The sequence below is a fragment of the Anguilla anguilla genome, chromosome 5 (genome assembly GCF_013347855.1).
Source record: "Anguilla anguilla isolate fAngAng1 chromosome 5, fAngAng1.pri, whole genome shotgun sequence".
In the NCBI taxonomy this organism is placed as follows: domain Eukaryota; kingdom Metazoa; phylum Chordata; class Actinopteri; order Anguilliformes; family Anguillidae; genus Anguilla; species Anguilla anguilla.
In genome coordinates, this window is record NC_049205.1 from 25,903,458 (window position 1) to 25,921,640 (window position 18,183).

General features: G+C 41.7%; 1 protein-coding gene across 8 annotated transcripts in view; it reads right to left on the reverse strand.

The window, feature by feature from the left end:
• Positions 1 to 18,183, reverse strand: part of chid1 (chitinase domain containing 1) — a 386,345-nt gene that overhangs the window by 162,136 nt on the left and 206,026 nt on the right. For 7 of the 8 annotated variants that reach the window (XR_004765361.1, XM_035418828.1, XM_035418832.1 and 4 more), the window contains one exon: positions 11,754 to 11,834. The exons of the other annotated variant lie outside the window; for it this stretch is intronic. Coding sequence is in view for 6 of the 7 variants with exons in the window: in XM_035418828.1 (XP_035274719.1) it covers positions 11,754 to 11,834 (81 nt within the window). In the remaining variant the exon portion in view is untranslated. The remainder of the gene's footprint in view (positions 1 to 11,753; positions 11,835 to 18,183) is intronic. 8 annotated transcript variants of the gene reach the window in all.

The following is an 18,183-nucleotide window of genomic DNA, read 5'->3' on the forward strand; positions in this document are numbered from 1 at the left end:
TGATTTGATTCATTATGAGACTGATTACATTTTTGAACCATTTGATCACTGCATGAGGTAATATACGTGTGTCTCCTGCATTCCTTGGTGCCCACTTGTGAGGATTATTAAAACGGACATGTTTTAATTATTTATCCTTTCTATTCTACAATTCGTAGAGGTGTTTTCCTCTACAATGGCATAGTAAAAGTTAATTAATGAGAACGCACTGAAGACCATTGAGCATGATCTGAATAGATGGACAGTAATGCCAGCCACTTTACAAATGAGAATTTCAATAGTAAAGATTAATGTTTTACCTTGAATTGAATTAATTTTTGTAGTATGATTATCCCTTTACCATCTCCAGTAGGTTTTTGGGCAAAAGTTTACTGGATTATACATTAATATATATGGGGTGGTAAGCACCCCAGAATACGGTATAGGAATTTGCAACTTTCCAAAATTAATGGTGGGCCCTCATTTTAAGTTTTATTATCTGTCTTTCCAGATGTGTCCCCTTAGACTGTGGATGAATGAGACATCATCTGTTTCATGGAAAGCAATCGAGGGGGCAATAATTCATCCAATTAGACTTCAGTATGTATTATTTTATGGTTTATTTATTCAAAAATGTATGTAAAAGTTTGGTCCTGTTATTACTAATACAGTAATTAACCTCAGATCAGTTGAAAAATGACTGGGCTGTGAACTCTCCTCTTTTCTCTTACTGAACAACCTCCTAGACCCCCACCAGTCCGGCTTCAGACCTGGCCACTCGACAGAGACCGCACTCCTCTCGGTCAGTGAGTCGCTTCACGCCGCACAAGCAGCCTCCCATTCATCTGTCCTGATCCTCCTAGACCTTTCTGCTGCCTTCGACACAGTCGACCACCCTATCCTCCTGTCCTCCCTGGCAGCTATGGAGATCTGTGGCACAGCACTAGACTGGATCGAGTCCTACCTCTCCGGTCGCTCCTTCCAAGTCGCCTGGGCTGGTGCAGTATCGGCACCTCGCCCCCTTGCCACAGGAGTTCCCCAGGGCTCAGTCCTTGGTCCCCTCCTATTCTCCCTGTACACCCAATCTCTTGGTCCTGTAATCTCTGCCCATGGGTTGTCCTATCATTGTTATGCCGACGACACCCAACTCTTTCTCTCCTTCCCCCCCTCTGACTCACAGGTCTCCGCTCGCATCTCTGCTTGCCTGAGGGACATCCAGAGCTGGATGGATAACCACCATCTTAAGCTAAACCCAGGTAAGACAGAGATGATCTTCATCCCTGCTCCATCCTCTAACCTCCTTGACTTTTCCATTTCCCTAGGGGACACCGTGATGTCATCATCACCCACCGCAAAAAACCTCGGAGTGGTGATGGACAACAGACTGTCCCTCTCCCAGAACAACACGGCGGTGAGTCGAACGTTCAGGTTCTTCCTGTACAACATCCGGAGAATCCGCCCCTTCCTCACCACCTACGCAACCCAGCTCCTGGTTCAAGCGATGGTCCTGTCCCGCCTGGACTACTGCAACTCGCTGCTGGCTGGTCTGCCAGCATCCGCCATCAGACCCCTGCAGCTCATCCAGAATGCTGCAGCGCGTCTGGTCTACAACCTCCCCAGACATTCCCATGTCACCCCCCTGCTCACTGACCTCCACTGGCTGCCAGTTATGGCTCGCATCAAATTTAAGACCTTGGTGCTTGCATACCAGGCAGCTAAGGGCTCAGCACCAGGATACATCCAGAGGATAATCAGACCCTACACACCAGCCAGACCTCTCCGTTCTGCCACCTCTGGACGCTTGGCACCTCCCCCTCTTCGTATCTGTACTTCCCACTCCCGTCTGCTGTCTGTCCTGGCCCCTCGCTGGTGGACTGACCTCCCCGTGGCGGTCAGAACAGCAGAGAATCTGACTACCTTCAAACACAGACTAAAGACTCATCTCTTCAGGCTGCACCTCTCCCCACCCCTCCCTAGCCTATAGTTTAGCTCAATGTACCTAGTTAGGCTAATACGACCACGTTAGTTCTTATTTTGCAGGATTGTTTTTGTCAGATTCTGATTAGGCAAATGTGATTTCAGTACTAGTTTGTACTTGGCAGGATTGTTTGTTTGTTTGTTGAACAGGTTACCCTACAGGGTTGGAGTCCTGATCTATGTGGTCACTTCTGGCACTACGATCTTTACTTCACTCTAGTGTGTTTCTTTTGCACCTCTGCACCTTGAACTAATGCACTTGTTGTACGTCGCTCTGGATAAGAGCATCTGCTAAATGCCTGTAATGTAATGTAATGTAATTAAAATGGCACCTTCAAACACTAATATGGAATAACAGGACAAAAGGTGCTTTTAAAATACTAAGCCAATTGAAGATCACAAAGTACATTTTATTAAACACCTTTCAAATGTCTTGAAATTGTATGTTTCATTGACAATCTGTTCTGTCAGCTATCATACCATCATCCACCTTGTCATGCCCTTGTCCACCTATTTATAAAATAATAACATTTGTGTAGCATTTTAAGAGTTAGAGGGCACCACCAATATCTATGACAAAAGTATATACATTTTAAGCATACATTTCATTATGTTCATAAGTGTACATGGTACCAGAACACTTTGGGCCAAAGGTGGATGATTGGATTTGTAGTTGTTTCATCAGACCTTGTTTTAACACTAGAAGCGCCGTGACGGGTCATTTGTTGATATTTCGGAGTTTAGGATTTTTTTTCATTTAGTTACTAGCAAGCTACATCATCCGCATTCACTGACTTTTCCGAAATATTTGTTCTTTACGTACCAGCGTTGTAGGAATATCAAAGTCACTTTGGAAAATGTTAAAAACACCTTATTTCACCTCCGTGTGTGTTATAACAGTGTTGTTAAATTCCGGCCGTCTTCAGACTAAGGAGTCAGTTTTCCTTCACCACACCAGGAGGCGCAAGGATTCACTTTTCATCGCGGTGGACACGCTGTTGCATTTTTATTTGTACGAATGTTTTATTTATTTTGTTATTAGAAATATTTGTTTATGTTTATTTTGAAGAATAAATTATACAATGTTTTATGTGATCTTCAAAAATATTTTTATAGGCTATTGCATTCGTTTTGTGATCATTTGTTTATGCCTATGCCAAATGTGTTTTTTTCAATTTTATGCATTATCATGCTTGTGCACAATGGCTGCATGCAACACGTTCACGTACAACAACAATGTTGCGTAGGATATTGCAAAAACTAAATCTAAGCTAAAGAAACGACTACAATATAACAAGATAAAAATATACTTGAAGCACTATTTGTTTTGGCTGTTAATTTGTTTATTCATAGAGTGTTACAGTGAAGACGTCTTTTTGTAGGCCACCCCGGACGTTTCTTCCGCCATGGGTTCCCTCGGCAAATTTCCTATGCATTTATCCCAGACGGATTACGTTTATTTAGTGCACTTGTTATCGGTGGACTTTCTGTGAGTGCTGATCAAGCATACCTTGCTCGTTGATATATATATATATATATATATATGCCAAATTACAGATGATAGTGAATGTAGGCTACTTTTCAAAATATGCTAAAAAATTATAGCTGTATCATATCCTATTTTCTGTGAGGTAAAAATGTGACGTTGTGACACATTTTGCTTTTGAGGGACCAGGAAGGAGGGGACATTCGTTTCAGGGAGTAAAGGTTTTGGGGGGGAAAAAAATCATTGTGGAAAAACATCCATCACATCCTGTGAGTGAGTTGCACGTGAGTGGTGACACAATGTCCGGTTAGGCTAGGCTTTGCAGTTGCTATTATGTATAACATTATTTTTTAAAAACATAGTATTAACCTTTAGGCTACTTGAGAGAACAATAAATGTCACTATGACATAGCCTACAATCAAAAATGATTTCTCAAATGTGAAGTGTCTTGTGATGTGTTCGTGTGGTGTTGCTGTTATTCCGTTGAGTAAACTAGTAATAAAAAATAAAAAAACAGTAAACTAAATAGAAAAAAATAATTAAAATGTAGAAAAAAAGTATAAGCAAGAGCGAGAGATTGCTGCATAACTAAAAGTAATACAAGGCATACTTTGTAGTGTAACAAATTACGGCTAAGCAAATTACTTTTATTATTTTTGAAGCGAGTAACATAACATAATAATATTATGTGCCGGACAAATAGAACATTTTATCTCTCCCTGGAGAGATATCAACTATCAACCATTCACACGTGGCATAAGTGAACCATTCTCAAGTGGGACATTCACATGTCAATCTAAGGGTAAGGGTAAGACCACTGAACTGTATGGGACATTCAACGCTCACCCCTCCCTCACCCGAGAACACAGAAAACTTCAGATGCTTCAGCAAAGCATGGCAGAGCATGATTATGCTGACCGTAATTTTTCACTTACTTAGAAACGAAAGCACATATTCATGCATGCACGTATAAAGATGAGACGGCATCTTGAGCAATGTGCTATCGACCAAACTTGCAATGTCAAATCACGTGATGGCAAAGGCAGCTAAGCTTACAAACTCCGCGGCATAGAGGCGACCAGCAGCTCTTTAGTTTGTTGGTCAGTTGGTCCACAAAAGTGTCCTCCTGTGGATGCATGCGCGCTCGCAGCTATTGCGGATTTGGGCTTGTTATTACTAATGTTTTATGTTTACTATTAACATTCAGCCTACTAATGTTTTATATTGATTTTCTTATTTATTAATTTGATATCAATAAATACATTTGCTTATCCATAGATTGAATGGAATTTTTTAAATATTGTTTTCACAGTTGAAAATGTAGGTTTTGAAAATATAAGTTAAGTCTATTGAGGTGAAGTCTCCAATCGCCTTCGTGGAGAAGAATAAAATCACACCCCTTTGCGAAGCTGAACATTCACACCTACTGATAGTTTGGCTCGGGGCCATAGAGAAAAAAACTATCAGCTCTGGTTTCGCTAAAGGCAGCTGAAGAATTTTGTATTCTGGTGCTGGGGGAGGGGTGAGGGGCGATTCAATGGAAGAGCGTGAACGATCGTGCGTGAATAGCTGGTAGTTTTTTTTGAAGCTATTGTAAGAGGGAAGTCAAACTGGGACCCAGAAAAGGCTGGCATTTGAATGAACCTGCAGGCTGAGACTCATCACTGGACTTCAAAGAACCCAGAACCGTGTGCTAAAACAATAAGTTACTCGGACTTCCTCGGGATGAGCAGGCCATTGGGCCTCTGGAATGTTGCCATCTGGACACAACTAAGATAAGGGGAACTGGTCTCTTTGTCTATGGTTGTGGGGGTGTGTGTTGGGGTCATTAAGATCACCCGGCCTCTGGCAAGATGGTGGGGCAACTGCGCTTAACAGTACCACAGTGCCCTTATGTGGGCCCCTCTGCCATTACACTTTTTATTTCTTTTCTGGATCTGGACTTTAAACCATCTGTTTATCCTATTTACAAACCCCAGAAAACCGTACAAACCATGCACATGTTTTCATTGTATTATTATATTATGCCTTATGTAATAATAACATGGATTGCATGTAAAATGGTTAAACAAAAGGGTATTTTCATGACAACTGCACCATAATATTACATCCACTTGACATGTTTGGTATAGACGTATTCAAGATAATTCGAGCAAGATAATTCAAGCAATTGAATGAAATATGTTTCATACCAAATAGAATTTGAAAAAACATAGTTTTAGAAACTCAGGGAAAAACTACCACAATGGAATGTCCTCTCTGGTAATCATCTCCTTTCATGGCAATGCCGCCTAGACCAAACGCAGGATTTGCCTTAAAAGGAAGGGAGACAAAGCAATCGAGGAAGATCGTAAACGACTTCCCCACGTTGCACATACTCTGTGTTCTGTGTGTAGATAGACAAGGAAGATCGTAAACGACTTCCCCACGTTGCACATAATCTGTGCTCTGTGTGTAGATAGACAAGGAAGATCGCAATCGACTTCCCACACGGCGCAGACTCTGTGATTTCGTGTGTAGTTAAACAGGCTGGGTAAGAACTTTTTTCTCTGTATTTATGTTTTTTAAACCGTATAATTGATTGTGAATTTGAAGTTAATGACCTACCTGCCTGTTCAATAAATTCTTCTTATTTTTAACTTGCGTGGTCTTCATGACTCTAATCCATTTTATCTTCTTTTCAGCCGAAATTCCGATTAAATACTCAGGGGGACAATTATGACTAGGACCTACTGATCAGGGGTCTAGTACAGCGAACGTCTTTAGTGGGGTTTTCAAGTTAGATAGGCGACCACGATCTGCCCGCTGACGGGATTGGTGGTATTGGTTCTGGTGTTTTGGCTTAAGAGGACCCATGGGCGTTGTACGCCGGTTCTTGTCAAATTCGCCTGAAGGAGCCCGATAGATACGCACCGTCCTGGGCTCATAACTATCGATGCACTATCCATGCAAGGAAGGCATGTATTATGGTGGTCAGCCTCCTACCCTCTGGATTCTTCACCGAACTGAGATTTAACAATAGTGCTAAACCCGGGAGCATATATTGAGGAATGATGGCACAAGATAGAGTCGAGTGTAACCACTCCCAAGTTCCACGTATAGTTAAACCCAAATTTTAAATTATAATTCAATATGGAGTCAGATCATCACGAGGGTAAAACCTAGTAACTGTTACGCTTACTTGCTGTGGTCATGTGTTGTTCCGCGCATTTGTGAATATTCTGATGCTCCCATTGGAATATTGACAGTCCGGCGACAGATCAGATATATCTCTGATGACAGCATAGCCCCGTTTGTGAACGGAGAGTAACCAGAATGCTACTGATCCGTTTCAGGCCAGTTTTAAGCGGGATATGAAGCAACGCCTTCATATCTAACCCGTGGCAACGGAACCAGTGCATTCTTAATTATAATTGTGCCCCGTTCTTACGAACAGAGGGAAAATAACTAACATCTCCGTTTTGACTCACACCAGCCAAAGGAAAACACGCGGTGCCTTCCCCTCCAGCTACAAACCCTCATTGGTCTAGCTGTGAGGTGTTTACACTATTATCATGAGTAGGCCTTTTAGGCCTACTGAGTAGTAAAACAAATAAATGCCCAAAACAAAGATACAAATGTCACACTTTTACTTGTTTTATTTCTAGTCATAATAGGTTCGGACCTTGTTTCATATTCAAAAATTAGAGCCTTGCACGTTAGGAACTGTGTTAGAAGACTGCTCACGCTGTCTGCGTAGATGCAACAGCACATGCATAAACTATTGGGATGCATTTCGTGGGAATATAGGCGTCTGTGTGCTTTACCATGTCCACGCAACCATTGATAGAGTTTATGGAGTTTATGAAACTAATTGTCCACATAATTACTATTCCAATTTCAGCAATACATTTACAGTTACCAATCGGAGAAACAGGTCGCTACCACTAATGTTACTAATGTTCGGCACATGTGATGAACAATTTTCTTACACTATCATAGGATTGACAGCCCAAGCAAGAACCATGTCAAATAACCAGGAATAAATGTATCATTATTTATATTCTTTTAAAATATTTTTTAAAATTGCAATCGTTTCGTTATCATTTCTCTAAAATGCCTGTGCATTTTGTTTGTATTCTCATACAAACGAAAATCATAGTCTTACATAGTTATGCAAGTGGAAAAATTTATATAAGGGTTAAAATGAAATGCATCCATGTTAAAATACCACACAATGGAAACAGATATCCTACACGTTTGCAGATGTTTCTATTATGTGCAACTTTTTAAATTTTCACGCAGAGTATTCACATTTAGGCATCTACATAATTATCAAAGTTTTAATTGAAAAGATTGTTAATGTAACATGTTATGGATGTTACATCCTATCAAGGAATTGGCTTTTCACGCACCACACCACGCCCCTCACACCTGAAACTATACTGGCATGGGCGGGGCTGTTATAATAATTTCTATTCAAATTATAATTGGGCTACGAAAATATGGCTATAAAAGAGAAGCATGATTATTTCGGCGACCAGTTCGGTTTGGTATCGCTTGCCAAGATGAACATACGACCACAGAGATACTCTGCCAAGCAAGCTTTGGACCTGATTCAGAATGCCAGTGAATTGGATTCGGGCGATGAGGAGTTGGAGCTCGATATTGAATTTGATTCAGCTTCTGAATCTGATTCTGAAGTTGAGACTGAGACTGAGTTTGTCTCAGAGAGAGAAAGGGCAAACGATGGGACAGTTTGGGTCGAACAGACTGCTGGTAATGCTCTGGGCAGAGCACCATCCTGCAATGTCTTACGGGAAAAGGCTGGGCCCACACGGTGCGCCAAGGAGAACATTGGAAGTCTGCTGAGAAGTCTGCTATGTCTGATTGACATTCCGATGTGGGAGCAGATTGTCAAGTATACTATGGCAGAAGCCCACAGAGATGGGGCAGAAAACTGGGACCTGTCAGTCGACGAACTGAAAGCTTTCGTGGAACTGCTGTATTTACGAGGCATCACCGGCGGTAAAAGTATGAATTTAGAAGACTTTTGGTCTTCAGACTTGGGAAATCCATTTTTCAATGACACTATGTCGTGGCAAAGGTTTTGGGACATCATGCGCTATCTCTGACAGTCTAAAATCTTGCAAATATTTCATTAGGACAATGGGCTGGCAACCTTTGTCAGCTCGTGTCTAATAAGCGCCATCTAGCGAACAATGCGAACATTTCCCGTTTGAAGGCTAATGTGTCATATGACCCAGGCCACGCAAAAAGTTATTTCAATGCCAGGAAATGGTCCGGCGCTCCTGGTGTTAAACCTCTATTGTGGAAGTGTCAGCTAGAGGTTGCGGTCAGAATCTTGTTAGTGCATGTCCTGGCGGCAACCCGAGGACCCGTTGGTGGACTCCAGCGATGAGGGAGGCTGTCAAGCTGAAGAACGAGGCATTCTGGGCTAGGTTGGCACGGGGGACCTCTGATTCAGCAGACAGGTACTGGCAGGCGAAAAAGGCTGCAGCTGCGGCAGTGGCAGAAGCAAAAGCCGGGGCATAGGAGAAGTTTGGAGAGGCGACCAGAAATGTTGAAGGCGCTGGATGTTGTTAGTGTGTCATGGCTAACACAAATCCTCAATGTTGCGTGGAAGTCGGGAACCAGCTTTTTACCATCTCACAGATATTTGAGGGGGCATGGGAGTCTGCCTATCCAGTCTACATGTATTTTCCAGACTTGGAGAAAGCATACGACTGTGTGCCCCGGGGTATTACGTGGGAGGTGCTGTGGGAGTATAGGATGCTGGGGTCGCTGTTGCATGCCATTTGGTCGTATACTGTATACTCGGAGCGAGAACTGTGTTTCCATTATCGGCATTAAGTCAAGCTCGTTCTAAGTGGGTGTCGTACACCGCCAAGGGTGCGCTTAGTCTTCCCACCTGTTCTTGGTATTCATAGACAGGATCTCATGGCATAGCCGAAATGTGGAGTGTGTACACTTTCGGGACATAGGAGTGGCACCTCTCCTGTTTGCGGATGACATTGTTCTCTTGGCCTCATCGTACTGCGACCTTTGATGCGCAGTAGAGCGGTTTGCAGAGTGTGACACGGTCGGGATGAGGATCTGAACCTCCAAGTCTGTTGCTATGGTCCTCCCTGGAAAAAGATGGTTTGTCCCCTTCAAGTAAGGGGGGAGGGGGGGCAACTTTCCCCAGGTGGAGTACCTTGGGATCTTATTCACGACTGAGGGAAAAAGGCATGCAAAAAAAAAAAAGGCAACTGCTGTCTAGGTCCAGCGGCCACAGTATTGTGGGAATTGTATCGGACGGTGGTGGTAAGTCCATATACTCACCTATGGTCACAAGCTATGGGTAGTGACTGAAAAAGTGAGATCACGAATACAAGCGGCAGAAATGGGGTTTCTCTGTAGGGTGACAGGGCTTACCTTGATAGGGTGAGGAGCTCAGATGTCAGGGAGGACCTCAAAGTAGAGCTGCTGCTCCTCCGCATTAAAATGAGTCATTTGAGGTGGTTCGGGCATCTGATAAAGATGCCTCATGGGCGCCTCCCGCTGGAGAGGCATAGCCATTGGGCAGGAGACCCAGGGGCAGACCTAGGACACGCTGGAGGGATTATATCCACAGGCTGGATATACATGGCATTGGGATTAACCAAGATGAGTTGGCGGAAGACGCTGGGGAGAGGGACGTCTGGGATGCTTGACCTTTTGGGGCTGCGACCCTGATCTGGACTAACTGGTTAGAAAATGGATGGATAACCTCATTCAATTCCCTGCTGTGGAAAATGGCTCAAATGGAACTGCAGCACCTAACTCGTTGAGCATTTGTAAAATGCATAATCTTAAATGGAGTTTAAACTGACATGGAGGTGAGTGTACACCAAAAGAATTTTCACTTTGGGAGTGAACTTTTCCTTGAATAGATTGCATACAAGGAAAAAGGTGGTCTGTACACATTTCTGCCCCATGCTTAAATTATCTGACACCAAATTAAACAACATTTGCCTAACATGGGCCTAGTTGGTGTTGAATCATTAAAGCACAGAACAGTAATATACAAATTACATGTATACCATGTGCAAGCAAATTTTTTCCCTTTTACGTAGAGCTTCCCTATGTTCAGCGCCAGGTTTTTGTGAGGGATGTTTCTTGGTTGATTTACATACAGCATAGTGACTATCATTAAAGGCTCTCTGTTTTCTTAGCACAAGGAGGACAAAACAAAAAGAGCAATGGAATACCACAGATGTGAATATGTTAGTAGTGTACAAGAAAGCTTTTAGTGGCAGACAGATGTCATCCACAATTTGACAGATGTATTTTTGAGTAGAAATATTCCACGAGAGGGCCTCCAGTGGCGTAGCCCATAGAGTGCTTTCCACATGCACATTGCGAGCCACGACGTTGACGATTCAAGTCCGACCGCCGACCTGTCGCATGTCTCTCCCTCTCTCTCCTAGTTCTTCCTGTCTCTCTACACTATCCTGCCTAATAAAGCTGAAAAAAGCCCAAAGAAATATATATATATATATATATATATATATATATATATAAAATAAATATTCCACGAGGAAAAGTACATAATGCTAAATTGGATGAATTTCTATTTCAGATGTGTGGACATGGACATAGATATGTCACTAAAAACTCTGCGAAAGAGGTAAGCAAATCGCTCCAAACATGGTGATAACAAAACAAACAAAACTGCTTGTCTGTTCCAACCAACTCTGTAAATGCAGAACGATGTTTCTCATCATCTGGACAAGCTTACGCAAAGCACTGTCAAAAAAAGCAGTGCTCCCCTATAGCCCAATGACCATGAAATTAGAAAAAACCCAGGCTCGATTGGTAAAACCGGTCGAGATAAAAAATTTAAGAAAGAAATAAGTCTCCTGCCCCAAATGAGGGCTGAAAATGACACCCCAGGTTGATCCACTAACTGTCCGCAACAAGTCAAACAACTACCCCCATAAATCTGCTCTTTGTACTGAAGCACATCAAAACCCAGCAGACACTATGGCCCTCAAGGACTGGAGTCTGATAGGAGGCCTCAGATCATAATGCCATGTCAATATTAACAAGAGTCATCTTTATCTCAGCTACTAGGTGATTTTAATACTAACAAGAACCGTCATTATATGAGCGAGAAACACTTGTCACACCACATTCTTGCAGACAGAGGAGTTACCGTTATCTTTAAGGTTACTGCACACCACAAATAATTTCTCTAGTGTTGATTACTATTCAATGTCTGAACAGTCAGTCTCTGTATAATAATGTGCTACTAAAGATTTTGACTGATGAAATGGCCAGACTGACCTCTTGTAGTTGAAGTAGTGCTCTGCAGCTTGCTCATCCCAGAATAACCTGGGCTTCACCTCCCTCAGTAAGTCAATATACCTGTAGAGAGAGGGGGAAGGATGGAGACAACAGATATGTATGAGAAAGAAGTGTGGCAGAAAGACGGCAGATGACATGGAAAGGAGAAACAGAGAGAAGGAAAGAGGGAAAAGGAGTGTAAAAGAATGAAGAAAAAGGACTGCGTATGCTGCTTGGGTTTTAAAACAAAAAACGTCTCACTTCCATATGCTCTATCATTGAAATACTTCAGGAAAACTACAGTGATGCGAAAAAAAAGTACACCCTCTTCGAATTAGAACATAACTTACCCTCTAGTCCTCATCACGTGCTAATAGAAGACAAATCTCACTTCACATGACAAATAACACATATAGTAACAGACTTCACTTTGCCATTTTTCTATCAATAATAAGCCAATATGCAAAAACCTTCTGTAAAAATTGCCATTTTAAAAATTGAGTTTATCCTTCTCTTAAATTGCATTGGATGCATTCTGGCCAACTTCTCCATACAAAACTACTTAACCCCTTAGCGCACATGCCAAATCTTGCCAATCCTTGCCCATTTAGGGGGTACCCTATTTAAAGCTTTATAACTCCAGATGTGAACACCATAGATACTTGAAAAATGGCTTAAATGAAGCAAGACATTTGTACAATTTACAATACTAACGCAGATTAGTTCATATTCATAATTTTGGAAGACGTAAAGTGGCACAAATGCAATTATCTAGACAAAAAAATCAAAAATGAATTTGCAAGTTTTTAGTTTGCAATGAAATATGGAGAGATTGCATATATACAGCAGGTTAAACTATACATGTGCTGGATCAAAAACTTCTTGACCACAAGTTCATAAAATCTAAGGGTGGATATGTAGAACTGCTATAGATGTATGAAGCAAAAACTAAGCAGTGTACCCAGCGTCTCCAAATCTATCCAAAATGTCTAAATTATGCATTGCTGTAAATCACAACATATTCACGTATTTCACTACAAATCAACTGTTTTGACTCAAGAAAATCTCTGTTGCATCATTTCCAAGTGGGAATTACAAGCTTTTAGTCAGTACAGTGGTCTAAAATATCTAGGGGTCCAGAAACATATCCAAAATCTCTCCATAACTGAATAAAATGCATTTTGTCCCATTATAAAGCATATAAATGAGCCCCTTATCAAGGTTTAAGATGAAACATTGCTATCAGATTAAAAAAATAATGCAAAAATATTGTCACACAATGCAGTACAGTACCTAAATGTGTAATAATTAACTCTTGTATGTATTTCTATACTCTGTACTCTCGTATGTTTTCTTGTATGGTTATGGGACGACATGAAAACAATTTTCAACCGTCCACCACGTTTTGGCAATGTTCCAACTCTCACGTCATCACTGCTGCATGCTTCACAAAAGCTATTACACTACCATCTAACGCTTACATTACCGTGTGAAATATCCACATTATATAACATCACTAACCTATTTAAAGACACTCAATTTCAAAAATAACGTATATAACCGAAATATTTTGAGCAGTAATACATACATAGCAATGATTAAATCTCATCTATGTTCAGTAGATGGAGACAGAGACAGTATCAATGATACTGTTCTATCTGCTTCTGTTTCGCTCCAGAAAATGATGTCAGCTAGGTCTATCAGCAAACATATGGCTTAGCTATGTCCAGAAGTCCTCAATAATAATAGTATTTTCCAAGAAATTACAAAAAATCATTGACCACGTTTCGTTAGGTGAAGCGTCTTTTACTGCATTCAGCATTCAGAATGCTGCGGCTCGTCTGGTCTTCAACCTCCCCAGACACTCCCATGTCACTCCCCTGCTCACTACCCTCCACTGGCTGCCTGTTATAGCTCGCATCAAATTAAAAACATTGGTCCTAGCATACCAGGCAGTCAAGGGATCAGCCCCAGCATACCTCCACCAGATATTCAAACCCTACATGCCAGCCAGATCCCTCCGTTCTGCTACCTCAGGACGCCTAGCACCTCCCCCTCTTCGCACCTGCACTTCCAGAACACGTCTCCTGTCTGTTCTGGCCCCACGATGGTGGAATGCCCTCCCTGTGGAGGTCAGAACAGCTGAGACACTGACCCATTTCAAACGACGACCTCTTCAGGCTGCACCTCTCCCCATCCCTCCCTACCCCCCTGTAAATGACTGTAAGCTTAGGGTTGTAACTAGGCAGCTGTTTCGTAGGTGACTTAGGTGCATTAACTGTCTTAAATACTGCTTGTATTTTTTCCATAGATTGCGTTGTTGCCGTTCTCGTTGTGTTAGTGTTAATCAGTTTAACCTTCAGGGTCCAAGTTGAACTATGCGGTTGTTCCCTGCACTTGGACTGGTACTTCTCTCTAGGGGTTTCGTCATACTTGTTCCTGGTTATGGTTATACACTTTGTTGTACGTCGCTCTGGATAAGAGCGTCTGCCAAATGCCTGTAATGTAATGTAATGTACTGCACACAGAGTAAATACACGTATATTTCCCAAACGGATTGTCTAAGACAATATATGACCACTCAGTCTCAAAAGGGAGATCTCTACGCGGAAAACCAACAGTAAGGTTGTATATTTATTCAATATTTAGTTCCAGATATTGACTGTAGAATGACATGGTATCATTTTTAAAAACTTTTTCTCGTTTATTTCGTTATACAGTGAGCAGAGTTTTCACTGCTGTATAGGCATATCTTAGGGCTACTGTGGGGTTTATCCTATTACTATGATGGAATACAATTCTTTAGTGGTGAAATAATATTTTTATGAATGCCAAGATAGACAATATTGTCCATTATGTCAAGGGTGGGGGGTGTTTTGTAGATGAATGGATGGTAAATGGTAAATGGACTGCATTTATATAGCGCTTTTATCCAAAGCGCTTTACAATTGATGCCTTGCTCAAGGACACTTCGACATGCCAGGGCGGGGTTTTGAACCGGCAACCCTCCGACTGCCAGACAATCGGTCTTACCTCCTGAGCTATGTCGCCCTGAGACTGCAGGGAGGGGGTGCGTGTTAACTGAACGACCAGAGAGACAATGGTGGCGCTGCGAAACTCTGTATTCGGCACAGTTGTCGTGTATCGTCTACTAATGAAACTAAAACAACGCGTTTCTGTTTTTAACTCATACTTCGGTTGCAGTAGGACCAAATGTCTGAGTTTAGTAATCTCAGCATGCCGGCGTGCCGACCACTAGGGATTTGCGCTAAGAGGTTAAGCTCATTGATATTTCAGGGTACTTCGTTTATGCATAGCTCTGATAAGGTTGTACAACATGACATTGCGGTTTCCTCTAGAATATGCTGATATAGAGGTATTCATGGTGATTCAATGATTCTGAGGTGTTCAGGTTCTCTGGGTGCAAAAGTCTGTTAGTCCCCAGGACTGCACACAATAGTGTGGTATAACAAATGTATCGTATAAGACAAGTATAACTTCCTTGGATTTATACTCAATACTTTTGGCTATATATCCCAACAGCCTGTTGGCCGTTTTTTTACTGCTACAGCACAGTGCCTAGAACTTGAAAGGCTTTGATCAATCATTACTCACAAGTCTTTTTCAAATTGAGCGCATTTTAATTTTGTTGCTCCCATTAAGTAATCCTGCCTAATGTTTTTATTACCCATATGCATACTTTTTGGCTATATTTAATTTCATTTGCCAGGTTTCTGCCCACTTCTGGATTATATTAAAATCTTCTTGGATTACTTTAATAGATTCCAAACTATTAGCTGGGCCTCCCAGTTTTGTATCATCTGCAAATTTGATTAATGCACTTTCAAGGTCATTGACATAAATTAGGAAGAGCAATGGGCCCAGCACCAATCCTTGTGAGACTCCACTTCCAACAGTTCACTGCTCAGATAATATCCCTCCTACTACTCTTTGTGTTCTACCCTGTAGCCAGTTCTGAATCCACTCTGAAATACGTCCTCTAATTCCTACTGTCTTCATTTTGCTAACAAGTCTCTCATGTGGTACCTCATAAAATGCCTTTTGGAAATCTAAGTATGTAATATCATAAGCCTTTTTATAATCAAAACACTTGTTAGCTTCTTCAAAGAATACCATAAAGTTTGTCAGGCATGACCTTCCCTTGCGAAAACCATGCTGGCTATCCCTTAGGATGTTGTTATTTTCAAGAAACTGGCTAGGTAGGCTAATTGGATACTCTAAATTGCCCATAGGTGTGACTGAATGGTGTGTGTGCCCTGCAATAGATTGGCATCCTGTCCAGGGTGTATTCCTGCCTCTTTCCCAATGCATCCTGGGATAGGCTCCAGCACCACCCGCGACCCTGCTCAGGATAAGCGGGTATAGATAATGGATGGATGGACTTCCAACTTCTAATGATAGATTCCATTATTTTACATGTGATGCAAGTTAAAACTGACAGGCCTGTAGTTTCCTGGATCAGTTTCCAGGTCTAAAAATACCTGCCAGTTGTTTAACTTAGGGTGATTTTGATGTTATTTCACTGTCCTCAGTTTTTTTTACAGATTAAACAGGCTTAACTAATAGATAAATCATTTTTTCCACACGACCTGTCCCTATCAGGACATGTCAAGTTTTAGCCTGGATATGATATGAATTAGTTGGTAGGCCCTCATTCATTTGACTATATCACCAAAGAAAAAAGTGTCAGTTCAGGTATTTGACTTTACATTACAAGAATAGGTTGTATGAAGTAACAATATTGTACAGTCATGTCAATAGAACATACCATTGCTTTATATGCTTCCTGATGTGCAGACTCAAGCAAGAGGGAGACGGAAAGAGAGTCCAGGGAGAGGAAAATGGAACAGAGAGAGCGTGAAAGAAAGGCAACCTCCATTTTATTTAAGGTTGTGCATTTCAAATTTACAGTAAGCCAATACTGTAACTGGAAAGCTGTGGAAGGAGGTGTGGTTAAATAAGTCACTCTTTGAGGTGGACATGTGGGCTTTGTAGTTTTGTGTCTTTTGTAGTCCCTGGTACCTACAGTAGTTAGATGGTTTGTCCTTATTTTTATGTGCTAATAATAGCTGTAGTTTATTATAATCTGACTCCAAGTAAACTTTCGTTTTTATTTTGATCTCTGAGATATAAATAAAATATTTTGCAGGGTTCCTTCAGTCATTGGTTTTTAGTAAAAAGCTACCCAAGTTAGTTGATTATAACCCGAGTGATTCCACACCAGGGAGATCTTTTTCATATTATTTAACATTAGTTAAAATAGCTTGCTTGCTTATTTATTTATTTATTTGTTTATTTTATTTATCCTCTCTGGTTTCTGTTGCTACTTGTCCAGGGTTGCCCACACGTTTTTAAGTTGGGGTCTTGGTGCTTCTGTCTCGGCAGTTACTTACTCTAGACATAGGGAGAGATAGGATGACAGGGGGTAAAAATCTGGTCAAAGCTGTGGCATAGTTGCTGGATGATCGCACTTCTGGAAAGTGATTTCTAGGGCAAGTTTGTCTGCCACCATTGCTGATCGGCTGAGCACCTTGAGAGCAAGATTCTGGATCTTGAGGGCCAGCTTGCTGGACTCCACAGTTCGCAATTGGTAGAGTTTGAGGAACTGAACAGCTCGTCCTTTAAGGAATTGGCGTGCATGCCACAACTGGGAATGGGGGAGAATCCAGAGGAGGCAGGGAGAGATAGACATATTGGACATAGTGAACTTTGGCAGAGCTATTAGGGACTGTGAGAACACGTCGCTGTTTAGGCTCAATTTTTCGCTGTCAGAAATGGACTTGCCTCCGTAGCAACGGTAACCAGAAACAAAGTATCCCTACATCCGGTTTTGGTCGCCATCTTGTGAAATAGGCCTATTGTGTGTGGTACTGGTAGTATTCGCTTATATCACGCCGTCGCCATTTTGAAATTTCCCTGTGCGAAAACGAGGCTATGGTGGGAAGTGTTCTAGGAGCGGTGCTTACATGAAGCAGAAAAGTGATTTGAGTCGGTGATGCTACTATGGCATATTGTTGTGTACCACGCTGTAAGTCGTATCAAAGACGAGAATGTGATCAAGACTTGTCTTTCCATCGATTTCCGAGTAACCCGGACACCCGTCGCCAGTGGATTGCCAAGATAAGGAGAGATGTTGGACCTTATTTTCAGGTAATGTAACGAGCTAGCTAAGCTAGCGTCTAAGTTAGCTAACTTATCGTTAGCTTACCCTGATAATAACCTCCAAAAGTTCGTAAGATTAATTTATACGTCAACACTCACCTTAACACATCTCTCATCTCAGATCACAGACAACACAAGAGTGTGCTCCAAACACTTTTCCAAGGACTGCATATTAAGATCGCTTACCGGTTTGAACAAACTGAAAAACGGGAGTGTGCCGTCTTTGTTTACATGGTGTCAGCCCAAG